The 14,623-nt window shown below is 36.9% G+C and overlaps 1 protein-coding gene across 12 annotated transcripts in view; it reads left to right on the plus strand.

Annotated features, from left to right (window-relative positions):
• The window catches only part of LOC123688653 (protein daughterless-like), a 47,796-nt gene that overhangs the window by 13,857 nt on the left and 19,316 nt on the right, over window positions 1-14,623 (plus strand). The window contains exon 1 of one of the 12 annotated variants that reach the window (XM_045627265.1): window positions 11,467-11,820. The exons of the other annotated variants lie outside the window; for them this stretch is intronic. Within the exon in view, the coding sequence (XP_045483221.1) occupies window positions 11,749-11,820 (72 nt within the window). The 5' untranslated portion in view covers window positions 11,467-11,748. Of the gene's footprint in view, window positions 1-11,466; window positions 11,821-14,623 lie in introns of those variants that run through there. 12 annotated transcript variants of the gene reach the window in all.

Consider the following 14,623-nt stretch of genomic DNA (forward strand, 5'->3'; position numbering starts at 1 on the left):
CCTCTACCTCCCTGCGGGATAGGAGTAACGGACGGCTGCAGCACGTTCGCAGACATGGAAATAATAATCGGGTGTTTGGGTCCGACGTCCGTCGGCCGAAGAGGTTGATAACATCGGTCTCTGGACCGCTCGGAGGAACGTGCTGCGATTTGCGTCAATTCCCGAGTTCTACGTATTAGTTTTTTCCCCCCTGAAATCTCAGTATTTTCCGGAAACGTGACAACGTCGCGTTTTGATTTTTCTTGAAATCTCATTATTTTCCGGAAACGCGACAACGTCGCATTTTGATTTTTCTCTTGGAATCTCAGTATTTTCCGGAAACGGGGCAACGTCGCATTTTGGGAGGAGGGTGGTTTTGGATTTATTAACACAGTATCTGAGGAATTTAGTACAATATTTTTGTCCATTTGTCCAGATAGAAACTAATTATCGTCTTGTAAATACAGACGAGAATTTTTTTTGATGGGACATTCTATAGTTTTCAACGCGGTTTTTAGCCGAAGATTTGTCGAAAAGTTCGAACAGAAAACAAGATATAGAAAAATATATGAAACAGTCATTGTCAGAAACGCTCTGTCGAGGACAATGCAAGATATTTACGATGTAATTCTGATATCTCATAATGAATCTGGCAACGTTCATATAAATAAATGATATAATTCATAGAATTTCCATATTCACAATGATTGAATTCTGTATTATCTCGATGGTGTAAATATCTAAACGATAGGATTGTATTAACTCATTGTGAAATCATAATAACTTTTCACTTGAGCCGAATCTGGAAAAGTAGTAAATGAAAAAGTGTTTTTTTTTTAAGATTCTCCTTGCATACAAACATTGCGATGTTGACAGGTTTTTCTGATTTTTCTGAATTTTTGACAAGAAGTGAAAGACATTCAATGGAGAATTTAAAGAAAAATATCATTGAAATTGGCAATAGCGCAAAAAACTATCATTGTGAAGGAATTTCTGGCCAAAGACTCTTCAAATCGTATAGCCACCATATTCTCTCGATGCGACTCCGGTCGACTTTTTTCTCTTTTTCGAACGCTTCATTTGAATTGTACCTCCTAGCTTCATGTTAATAAAGTTGACGTTTTTTAACGTTCATGGAAAAAAGTTTTCGATGATTCGTGATTTTTGAAGATATTAAATCCAGGGTTGCAAATATGGTCCTATGATCTCCAGATCGTTGAATCTTAAAGCTGAATATCAACGAATCAAAATAATAAAAATATGTATCATTACATAATCTTTTCTGTACAATTTGCAATTTTTAGTTCGGTATCCATATCGATACCACCAACAGTTGTGGTGGTGAAAACAACCATTTCTCAAGGGAATTTCAACTTTGGTATTCGATTACCAATTACGATTTCTGGTGAATCGATTTAATGAGCAATCCGAAGGAATGCAACAAATACGGTAAAGTTTAATGGCAGACTGAGTCACGTGCTTTAGAGGGAAATTCAATAGTTCGAACTTATTTCCTTTGTTCGAGCATTTTAATATTTTTTTCCAGCGTTCGAGGAAGTAGGTATACGGATAAACAAAGAGTTCACACACACACACGTGCTTGAATCATACTCCATATTCGTCGATATGTCGAGAAAGCTACAGGCAGTTTCCTGAGATTTTTTAGAAATTCTCGTTTTGGAAGAGAAAGAAGGAGATATGATTCTTTGATTATCAGTTCAGGAATTTTATACTCTGGCATAAAAAATGCAACACCAAGAAGACCTATTTTTTGACATTTCTCATTTCGATGGTGTTCAGTAGATTTATTAATTCGATTTTCGAAAGATACACGCTTCAAAAACGTTTAGAAATTGATTTTTTTTCATCAAAATCGAAATAACTTCGTTGAATAATATTTCTGATCTCTTTGAATGATCTTTCTGTGTGTCCAATGTAAACCAAAAGAGGATCATTGAAAATCAACTTGTAGACTCTGGATTTATTCCCATTCAGATCTATTTTTATTGTCTTCGATAAAATTTCCAAATTATTAATTATTCCAAAATATATTGTACAGGGTGTCCCAAATTCGATACTCACTGAAAGCATCTCGGGAACTATCTATTAGAGAAAAAATCTTCAAGCAACCCGATCTCTTTGTTGATGTGCATGCAGTTGTATTCGAATAAACTATCTAGTGGCTACATTTCCTTCTTTGAATTTTCAATACTCCCACACCCTGAGTTTAGTATCATCCTTAATATCATTTGCTTAAAGAAGGTGGCGCCCCCAATAACTTGCTAGCCGGTGATACTGAAGCCTCTACAACTGTATGTTACATTAAAAATTGGCGCCCAACGTGGGGCTCGAACCCACTACCCTAAGATTGAGAGTCTCATGCTCTTGTATTGTCAGGTCTTCTTCGAATATTTCGCCATAGCTTGGTTTCCGTTCGAGATATTAAAAAAATTCAAACACATTTTTTTTCACTAATTTTTTGGTTTTTATGATACTCACAACAGATCATAGACATTAATTACCGTTTCAGAGATATAGAGGGGGGTTGGTAATTCTTTAATTCGTGGTTTTTCGCCTATCAGTTAAACGCTCTGGCTGAACAAACTTTGTACTGTGTACGAAGTTGCTCATTTACTTCATCTTCATTTCTTTTTTCGAAGCAAATAAGTTGAGGGTAGCACTATAAGACGACTATCACACAATTTTAGTTTTACCTCCTTTGTAATAATTTTTATAGTTTTTTTTTTCACGAATATATTAATAATATATTAGTTCTTTGTACAAAGTAGATATAAATTTTTTTTGCAAAAGATGAAGTTACCATTTTTTTCATCCGCAATTTGAAAATATTTACTTTCTTTCATGTTTCACTTGTTAAAGGAAAGATTATGTGAAAACCTCATCAAAATCGGTGATTTGTAAGATGAAATATCATATAATTTCGTTTTGAAGAGCCACGTGTTGATGTTCCCTCTCAAGTATTTAGCAAAGTAAACCAATGAATTTTTTATCGCTATTTTCTTTTACGTTGTGTATGCTAAACGTAATGCGTCTTTGGTTTGTTTATTAATCCAAATTTTATCGAAAACTAATGTTATAACAACTGTTAATATTAAAATATTGATGAATTCATTCGATAATGAATGTACATCAAGTAAAGACCGAATCCATTAAATATCGTGTGAAGGTATAAATGCATCAATTCTTGACCCCCCCAACCCTACAACTAATGGTCATTTCCTATACATATATGAGGGTGACACCGCCTAGAAGACCTGAGGGGATGTAGAGTGTAGACCACTCAGGTTAACAGGGGTCAATCCTGTAGAACAGGAAGCTTCGGGGGCATCAACTACGTTTCCTTATTACCACTAGATCATTCCCGTGTGCTATTTGCACACCTGTTAGATATCGATGAAGATAAGAGACTCGGGTTCTCAGGCGTTCGAAACAGGTTATGGACGACTTGGGGAAGACTTTAGCGTTTTTACCATTCCTTCAATTTTAATTGTTTCCGGATAAAGTATACGTGTATACGGGGGTTGAATTATTTATGACCGTTTTAGAGCGATTCGCGTTTGTTAAGTGAGTTTCTGGAGACGAGACGCTGGGTCCTATGAAAGGTGCGGTGTTAGTGTAGAGTGTGGGTGGTCTATCTCGAAGTGACCAACACTTGCAGATTAACAATTTGAGAAAATGGATGATCTTCCGATATGATATAGAAATATATTGGATTATTTTGAAGTAATTATTTTAATCTACTCCTATTGAATTATATATTCATTATTCAACTGCTTTTGAGCAATTAATAGTATCTATTAACCAACAGCCGTGAGTTATAATAACTCACTACTATAACTCACTATAATAAATCGGAAAATATGGATCTGTGCTTCTATACTTCTCTGCTTCTATTCGATTGGCCGGAAGGGAACATTCCATTATTGTTATTGAGGGGAGGAATGTCCGAGGGAATGTCACTCTTGACGTTTTCAAATTAAGTTGATATCTGAATAAACTTCATTATTATTATTATTATTATTATTATCTAATTATTGTGAATGTTTTGCTGAAAACGATTAATTCAGATAGTGAAGATGAAATATTATATAGGTATACATTTCCAAAAGACAAATAGCTAATGTTACCATATAGAATTAATTGCCCGAAAAAATATAAAGGAGTTTGAAAAAATTTCCAAGATTGGTGTAGCAGTAAGATCATTAAGTCATCGTTTACAGGGAATATTTCTTGGTATATTTTAATTCATTTTTATAGGCAACTATTTCGGTTTTTCAATAAAGTTCTATGTCTGTACTCAATACTGGATTCGAGCTAGCCGAAGCTTGTTCGATTGTGATTGGTGGCACTAAGTTTCCATCTCTCTTGTACGGGATCGAGCACATATGTTTATTTCCCGTTCCTTCTGTCTATATTCTAAGTCTGTATTTTTTCTTAGTATTTATTGATAAAGTCGTAGATAAAGTATAGTATTCAACTTGCGGTAATGGTCATAACTCACTTGATGAATTACAGCACTCGCCTGCGGCTCGTGCTGCAAACATCATCTTCGTGAGTTATGACCTACATTACCGCTCGTTGAATAATATACTATTTTTTTTAAATAAGATTTGAATTAATTTTACCAGATTCGGCATATTTAAAAAGTTGTGAGCATTTGATGGTGTTACAATGGGATGATGCCATAGAGTAATATACATAGAAAGAGGGAGTATACGCAATTTTCACATGTCCCCAACACGGTTAGATTACGTTGTCGGATTGTGATTTATTTTCAAATCCACAATTTTACTATATCGTTTTGAATGAATATAGTTATATGTAAGAAACACAGAGTACATTGAGTAAACAACAAATCTGAGTACATGCTTGAGCGGACCCATAGAAGCCACTATCGTGGTTAAAGAAGAAGAAGAAAAAGGACCTAATAAACTCCATAACTCGTTCAAAATAAACGTTAGTCTAGTAAAAACCGAAATAATCAAATAAATATTATTCCATTAGTTCTCGAATTGTCATCCAGCCTAATTTTGGGCTAACCTTGAGAAATTCCAGTCGATCGCGTTCATAGAATTCCGCGTCATCGGGTGCATGAGCCGACGACGCGAATGACAGGTGTCGTAATAATACGAGGTTAGAATTTCGAAGGGTTAATTGAGCGTCGGATCGCGGTGAAGAGGGTGCGAGATGAATTATTTATAGACGCGTTCCGTTATTTTCGTTCCGACGGCCTTTTTCCCACGGTGGATCGAGGGAGTCGAAAGTTCCAGTGCGCTAATCGACTGCGGGGTTAAACAGTGGGAGCATTAACACTTCCCCCAATAAGTTATGGGCCCAGTCAGTAAAAACACTTTTTTTTTTTCATTTATACTTTATTCGAGGATTTTTTCGATGACTGTCACATAATTGATGATTGTGAATTGGAATTTGATAACAAAATATTTGATTTTTATCCCTTGATATAGAAATTCTTGTTTCTTATGTATTTTGACTGTACTCGGTCTTCCTTAATTAAAGGTACAAAGGAAAATGAGAGATTCTTTGGGTGATTTTAAGAAAAAAAAGTCGTATAAACATGTGCCCGCAAAAGTTTTATTTTCGAGATACAGCTTATCGAAGCTTCGCTATAGATTGGAAAAATGAGTACCAAAATTTTTAATTAATTCATGTATCACAGATTACTAACTGGATCTCTATTATAACTTGGATTTTTCTGAGAATATCTAGTGAAATTTTCTTAAGATATTGGTGTCAGATACGACAAAACTACAAAAACCAAAAATTGTAGTACTGGATCAAATCTTCTTTTTACATTTGTCTAAACTACCAGCGGTCCACCAAAATAAAGATCTGGAGAAAAGAGGCAGGCATTTTTTCGGAGAAAATATAACCCTGTAGATTTGCATTCGAAATAAGTGTATCAATCAAATTAAATATCTTGTGAAGGCAAGGTGCTATGAGAAAAAAACACCCTGTATCTCGAAAGCAAAGCGTTTGCGGTCCCATGTTAATAGGAGTTTTTTTCTTAAAATGATCTCCAATTTAGAAACATCCTGAAATTAATTACCTCAATTTATATAGAATAATTCTTCTGGAATACTCCCATCTAACATTCTGTTTTTTTTCTGCGTTTGACACGAGTCTTGATCAAGTAATGCCTCCAATTCAGCATCTTCGAAAACCTTCTCTCTTCCACCACGCTGGACTTCGACGTCAAAATCACCGTTCTTGAAGCATTGAAACCACTTTCGGCACGTTTTTCACTAATAGCGGCCTCACCATAGGTATTTGAGATCATTCGATGAGCCCTAGTCGCAGATTTCATATTAAAGCAGAAAATTAAAACCTTCCGCAAATGACGAGAATTAGTTCAATCGAGAATAACTTTATGATGCAGACACAAGTCGAGTAATATTTCGTTTCGAGTAATATCACTGTTTTGTATCAGTCGAAATCTTAAATAAACCTGAATTTCATAGATATCAAAATATCTATGGTGAATCAAAAAAATTCACTGATTAAGCCATTTGTCGGCGAAAAATGAAATATATTCATCTACAAACGATCCCCCACCAACCTGTTTTGACAGTTCAGGCACACGTTTCGTACGGAAATATGTCAACGATTTTCCACAATTCTATGCATCCTGATCGCGATCAACGAGAAGAATTCGTCAAGGTTAGACCGTAAATTAAAAGTCCAACGTTGTGCGTGCGTGGGCAACGCTCTATCTCGGACGATACGCTCAGTGCGCTGGTAAAAAAAATTCAAGGTCGGAAAATACCGCGCTTCCGACAGCGTAGGCAATTCGCTTTTACTTTCGTTTTTCTGCGTCGAAAACGAAAACGCGGCGACGGTTTGGGAATTGGGATTCTATGCATACGCGCTGGAAAAATTCGACGTCTCGACGAGGTGGTGGTGAGTCATAGATGAAACGCGGTCGTGTTTCGGTTCGTTTCCTGGATTTCGATGGTCGACGAACTGTGGTTGATTCCGTGAAGGTTATGGTTCTGTCATAGATTACGCTTTTCGCGGACATAGAGATATTGGTGTTTTGAATTTATCACAGAGGTTTCGATTGTGAGGGGTTGATCGTTTGAACTACTGGATTAGAGAACTATTTTTGAGTCATAGATGAAATGCTGTCGTGCTTCGGATCGTTTCCTCAATTTCTATGGTCAACGATCTGTGGTTGATTCCATGAAGGTTATGGTTCTGTCACAGATTACGCGTTTTGTGGACATAGAGATATTGGTGTTTTGAATTGGATCATAGAGGTTTCGATTGTGGGGGTTGATCGTTTGAACTACTGGACTAGGGATCTATTTTCGAGCGATGGATCATGGATCAGATCGCTCTATCAATTTTGAAGTGATTTTAATCCAAGGTCTTTAATTTAATCTATAGATCTTGATGTCTGATGACAAATTTTTCCTAAAATTATATTTTGTCAGACCGTATAATAACCGTGTAATAACTTTTGCATGAAAGGATTTAAATACTTGAAATTTGAAGGCTTAGCTTAAGGGTAGACAGGGGTGGACAAATTTCATTCTTGATCTCAATACACTATAGGCAGTATTTTTTTGCTCCAAAGAGATAAAAAAAATCGGAAAGCAGACTTAATGAATACATTAAAAATATATTGAGTGGATGAATCGCAAATAATTAAATTTTTATACAAACAAAAGATAAGTCCATTCATAGATGTGAGTTTGCATTTTAACACATATTGTTCGTCGACAAGTCTACCGAGATGATGGAAAACATGCATCTAATCATTTATTCTCAAAATTGAATTTTGCAAGCGAATAATGCCAGAATTAACTGAATACGTTGGTAAATTTACTATGGTTCTTGGAATATTTTCTACTAAGAATCTTATCTGAAGCAATTTCATTAGATCTTGGGAATTCTTCAAATTCTTCAAATGTATGTTGGTCACTAAACTTTTCTGCACGAAATACTTCGTATTTTAAACTTTACAGGGAAAATGCTTCTGTAAGTATTTAATGAAGAATTTCACATTATTTGAATTTAAAATGAATTTTGGTGTGTAACATAAAATATTGTTGATCTTGCAACGCGTGAGCAATTTCTAAAAGAGGGATTGATCATTTAAAAATCCAAGAAGATTCTTTTGCTTAACCAACCAGCTTATTCTTCACATCTGACCCTCAATGATTACTGGCTTTCTGCAGACGTCAAAAGAATGCTCCAGGGAAACAAATTTGGTTCAAATAAAGAAGTGATTGCCGAAGTTGAAGACTTTTTGAAAGGGAAGAATAGACATTGAAAAGTTAGAGCAGCGTTTGAGTACATTTATCACTCTTGAAAGTGACTTTGTCGACGAATAAGTGGAGTTTTCAAGAAAAAATATTTTTACTGACTGGGCCCGTAACCTATTGAGCGATATTTTCGCTTCACCGTTCTTTTGACGTCCACCCTACGGAATCGCGTCCCTTCTAGGCTCGATTCGAGCCGCTTCCAGGACCCCCTCGAATCTGCAATACGTTTTATCGACTGCCGAACGTCGTTAAAACAGATTAAAACGCTAAATACGTCCGATAATTAGGATTTCGTATTAGTTGGAGCAACGGGCAAACGGTATTGCCGAAATCTATACCTACATGCAAACGTTAAATATATTTGTCGGGCTGTGGGAAATGAACATATGAGATTTAGCGATAGTGTGGCGGCAAGTTGAAGCCCGCCGATCGGTACGGATTTGACAAACAGTTCGAAAAACGCGAATGAGCGAAGAAAAAAAAAAGTATATACTGGGTCTTGAACAGATATACGTTCGCTTATACAGATATACGTCCGTATATAATAACGAGATTCGATACATATGGTAGAAATTATGCGGGATGTGTTTGATTGATGTTTTTAGCTCTATGTAATATACTTTGAAGCGTTCGTGTGCCTTATACGGGGTGTTTTATGATTAACTGTACAGGCTGTCCCAAATTCGTAGTTTCTAGGTTATGGATAGAGATGCGGTTCTCGCGTTTTCACGAAACCGAATATATTACAAACAGATTTACTTTAGGTGTTGGTGTTTTTGTGTATATTTTTCAAAAATGTCCGCCGTGGCTACAAATCACATAGTCTGTTACATCAGTTCAAATTTCCACTACTTTTCCAATGAATCTGGCCAATGGTGACTTGAATATTAGCTTCCAATGGCTCAAAGAGTCGGCATAAACCAATGATTTAGCATAGCCCCTACACCGTGATTGAGAGGCTGTAAGTCTCGAGAACAAGGGGGCCAGTTATCAGGCCCTCTTTTGGAAATAAAGTTGTCACCAAATTGAATCTGCTATAAATTGATGATAAGGAGCGCTGTCTGGCAAGTTGACCATCTTGCTGGAACTAAATGTCGTCGATGTCTAGCTGATTCATTTTTGGAAACAAATAATCAGTCAGCATGGCAAGGCCGCCAAAAAGTCAATTTTAATGGATGTAATAGTGATTAGTTTATTGCTTGCTCCATATTTTGCATATTGGAGAAGCCATGTAGCCAGAAATGAGCTATATAAATCACTAAACACAATTCTTCGATAAAAATCTCTGGTCAAATTAGCCCAATCAGCAAAAATGCTACGTAAACTATGGTCATTTGGCTTTAATTCTTGCATGAGCTTTATTTTATGGGCGTGTAAATCGGAAGACAAAGGCCAACAAGTTGTGAACGGCGACGTATCAACATTTCGGCGTCTTGTTCAACACTTTGCGCTACAGCAGCAATATTCTCTTCGGTATTGTTTTGTTGATGGTTTTGAATCGAGAAGAGTAAAATCAGTGTTCGCTCACTAGGCCGATTATGTTGACCATAAAATGGACGAAGTGGTCTATACTTGAAATATACATCTAAACGGTATCTATCAGTAATACCAGTTAGTTTGAATCCTGTGTCATTCCCCAGATTTTGTGAAAAGCCGTGTTTATTAGTTGAACTTCAACTTCGAACTTGTTGGCATTAATCTCGTGCCTTCTGTCTATCAATTAATAGTAAAATCGTTCCTTAAATAACCTCATTTAACAAAATAAGCCAATTTCTTCAACGACAACGTACTAATTTGAATGAAATTTTGTTGGTTTGGATTCCGAACACTGACAGGAGAACCAAAAATGGCGGTGTGTGATGTCACACTAATAAAGCGTATTACTATTATTGAGATATTTGAAAATTTTCGGCAGATTTCATAAATTTTTCGAAGAGGAAGAGTCGGGACTAAAATTGACATAGCTGCTCTACCTCAGGTCGTCACATTTTCCGCCACACCTCGTACATCTCCCGTTCGGCCGTATCAAGTCGGCCACGGTCGACTTTCCCATTGTTCCCGATTCGGACATACGGGGGCCGTTCGCGAAAAAAAAATGACTTACCCGTTTTAGCGACAACGGTTAGGGCCCGGTGCACACATCCGACTTTTGCAGTTACGACACCCGTTGCGGTGTCGTACCTATTCAATGCACACTACATACTACACCGGCGTGGTTGCGGAGCCGGATCAATTCAATGTGCAATAGTTTCCCACATCCAGTAATACTTTCTGGACTTATTTGATTATAATCAAATAAGTCCAGAAAGTATTACATTCATGATGCTGAATGGGAAACTAGTGCGCATTGTATTTGTTGGATCTTAAAAATTTAAAACTTTTTCAGTTTTTCATGATTTCTACGAAACTGTCACTCATATGATCTTGAAATCTCTAGCTGTTTCAAAAATTGAATTTAAATTTTTATCAATAAGAGTTTGAATGAGACACTTTATTACATTCGCAATAACTATAGACAATGATAAAATCGTTCGGAAGAAAATATATAGGCTACCAGCGGACTCACCGATCATGAGAAATAGAGATGAATTGTTGAAAATAAGGTTGTTCGAAGAATTGATGAGAACAACATACTACTACCCAATAAATTTTTCTGATGACATCATCTCATTTTAGTTCTTCAATGAATAGCTCAATATCCAATTCCCTCTCCGCCATTTTGTGCGAACTCACGACAAACGTCGTATGTGTGCGCGGGCCAATTTGGAATAGAGTACTGAGAGATCGCATGTACGACTGCGGCCCAGTTGCGGCCTAGAGGGACATGCTACGAAAAAACGATCGTATGATGGCAGTTACGACGTCGCAACGGCACGGCGGGTAGTGTGCATGCTCCCATTTGATTCTTTGTACCACAGGCCGCAAGTACGACACCACAACGGCGTCGTGACTGCAAAAGTCGGATGTGTGCACCGGGCCTAGTTCTCTCCCAGCAGTTTCGTAACTACCTTAACTTTTCCTACGCAAAGCGGCGCACGATGTCAAACGCTCTAGTAGGTTCCGTACGACGCGTCGCTACGGCTCAGCAACGAAGGCGGGTTGGAGGGGGGGGAGGCGTCCCCCTCCCCCCTCCGCCTCGACCTCTCTGCGGGTTTGTTTCTCCTATTATCCCATTTATTATCTATTCGGTTGTCGGGACGGCGCGAAGTCGGTCTTGTCTGTCGCTTGACGTTAGATAAGTTGACGTACGATCGTGGCGTACGAAAAAAAGAAAAACTTTTTTTTTTAATCGCTGTGGGCGATATTTGCAGTTTTTCAGCGAAAGTTTGGAATATTAGGAAGGAAGATTTTGGTGTCTCGTTGACTGAGGTGGAATGCGAATAGAATTTTTTCTTTTTTTTTGTGGATTGTTGTGTTTTTTTCTTTGTGAGGTGTTGAATGTGATACGGTGGGTTCCTCGATGTGGTACAAGGGTTTGAGTGAGGACTACGAGGAAGGACGTAGGAGGTCGAGGTTCCCTGTGAAGACGATGGTATGGTTCTTATGAAGTTTGACGTTTTGTGGTGTTTTTTTTTGCTGCGGTGAAAGTTTCTGCATTGAGGTTGTTTTTCAGAGGTTGTAGTACCGGCCGGCCGTGAACACGTTTACTCTCGAATGAAAAAACTTGGAAACTTTGAGTTACTGGATAGTTTTAGACCTTAATTACCCTTGATGAGTGAAATTTCCTTTTTTTTTTGTTATCTGAAAACTGCTGATTCGATTGAGATGAAAGTGTGCATACAATTTGAATTCTTGTGCCAAATTTAATGTTTATCGCATATCCAGAATCATAGAAAATGAATGGGAAATATCGAAAGAAATTAGCCAATATCTGACCAAAAAAAACCGACAGAGTTGGGATTCTGGGTGTTGATATGAAATGAGAATTTCATAAGCCTTTCAAAGTTTCGATATGCTCACATCATTGGAATCATAGATAATACAAAAAGAATATTTTGAAAGAAATAAAAAATCCGAACGATAAGTTTTCCTACCTTGAGTTGTTTTGGAGTCATTCATATTTGCATTTTGAGCGCTCAATATGTGAGATTTTCGAATTTTGAGCTGGTCTCAATGAGAAGTGCAAACTCGTCCGTGAACAAGATAACTCACGTACGGAAGCTGTTGAAAAACTTGAAAATTTCCATGTAGGTTCCTATTTTGAATGCCGTGGTCAAGTTCGTTTATGGGGAAAATCGTTCTAGGGGTTCCGTAATTATGTATTACCTAATACATAGTTTTAAACGAACAAATACCATCGAGATGATGTTCTGTTTTCAAATGTTAAATAATAGTTTCAAGCCTCATACAAATTTCATGTTGTATCAGAACCAGGAAAATGCTAGAAGAAAATTGAAGAAAAAACTTAATATTTCGTTGATAACAGATCAGATCGAGTTGACATTTTGCATGATACAAAATTTCATATAGATCAAAATTCTGAACCATGGAAAATCTAACAGAATTTCGGAAAATAATACCCAATAAGCCCTAAAAAAAAAACCTACTAGGATGAACGTTAGCTCAGTATATGTAAAAGAATCATCCGAATTTTCGTTCTGATTTTCTGATGGATCGTATAATCAGATACCTAATCTTATAGATAAACCAACAATGACATCAATAAATTACATCTTAAATCTACATATTAGCAGTTCTGTGGTCTCTAACGGCGCTCAAAAGCTCCTTTGATCTCGAACAACATTTTTTTTATGAAGTTCATCGTTACAACGTCCTAAAAAAGATAATTTTGTAGCAGGTAATGAACACAACAAAAAAGAATCATCCAATTCGGTGCAGTCGTTTGAACGTGAAATCCTTACATAATATCAATAGATCCTTCTTTATATATACTAGTAGCCCTCCCCGGCTTCGCACGTTCTGTTAGGCAACCCAAAATACATACTTCGAAGTGTCAAATTATACTTTAACATTGTTCGCTCGGTCGGAGGAAAAAGAAAAGCCTTTTTCTCTTTTCCCTACGATTTTTTCCGAAATATTTCATTGTATAAACCTATCATGGCATTAATGAACGCAACAAAAAAAAAAGAATTATCCAATTTAGTGCAGTCGTTTGAACGTGATCCTATTACATAATATCCATAGATCCTCTTATTCATAGATTAATATTTTTTCCTCTTTTTATGTAATTTTTTCCTTCTCTAACGATTCGAAAGGTGTAATTGTTGAAAGTACTAAATAAAATTGTTGGCCTCCGATTGGTCCATTTCACAATAAGCAAAATAATCGAATATGTATATCAATTTCAAACGATAAATTTTCCGCATAATCGCCAACTTAATAACACTCGGTTACTTATAATTGTCTACTCAAAACGTTACCAATCTAAATAACAAGTACCAGGTCACGCCGCGGTATCGTTACATATAATAATATCCAATCGAAAAAAAGTCTACGAATTCGCAATTAAATTCATTACACGATTGTACGGAACCCGATACGCCACTCGGAAACAAAGCGAAGAGATTACCGGGAGCTGCCGTATCTAGCTTAGAGCTCCGATTCCACCGGCCTGCTGCGTTTGTCGGAAAAATTTACGGAGAAACGAATATAGGGGGGGTTAGGGGGGTTTATCGAGAAGAGCGGAGGGGGGCAACGAGAAATTTCCGCGTTTGACACCGCTAAAAATCGCAAGAATAATGATCATCTACACTGCCATAATTATTATGCACTGATCCGAAACTTTGATTATTTTATCGGGTTAAAGTCGACCCGATACGTCATTGTTTATGGTTGTTGGTTGTATTGTTGAATGTGTTTTCGGGTTTTTAATGATATGGTTAAAGGGAATATTATGATGTTGATTTTCTTTATCGAGGTGACTTCATTTCGGGATGTAATGTATAAGGTGTCCCGAAAAAAAGTTTATAGAGGATGGCCATTTGAAAACGAAACAGACGAGATTACAGACGAAATAAAGTTTTTCGATAGAAATGCTCGGACAGGTCGATTTCTGTTTCGAGGGGGACAACTTAAGATGTAGGTTACGGACGCATAGCGCTTCAACCCTTGCTACTACAACCCCCACCCCCAATTTTTGAATAGGGAAGATGGGGTGAGTGATACCTCAATTTAAAGGTATTTTTATACTGATTTCAGCACAGTAATTGTTTTTTCGTTTTATGCATTAGTTCTCGAAATATTCATGCGTTAGTTAGTTAGGAAGGAAGCCACAGTCATGGTTGTTTTGAAGCTCAAAATGTCGATTTTTCACAAAACACTACAAATGCCATGAAAACACCACTTCATTTTCAAATACTTAGTTAAGAATATTT

This window comes from Harmonia axyridis, chromosome 1, assembly GCF_914767665.1.
Source record: "Harmonia axyridis chromosome 1, icHarAxyr1.1, whole genome shotgun sequence".
Taxonomy (NCBI): domain Eukaryota; kingdom Metazoa; phylum Arthropoda; class Insecta; order Coleoptera; family Coccinellidae; genus Harmonia; species Harmonia axyridis.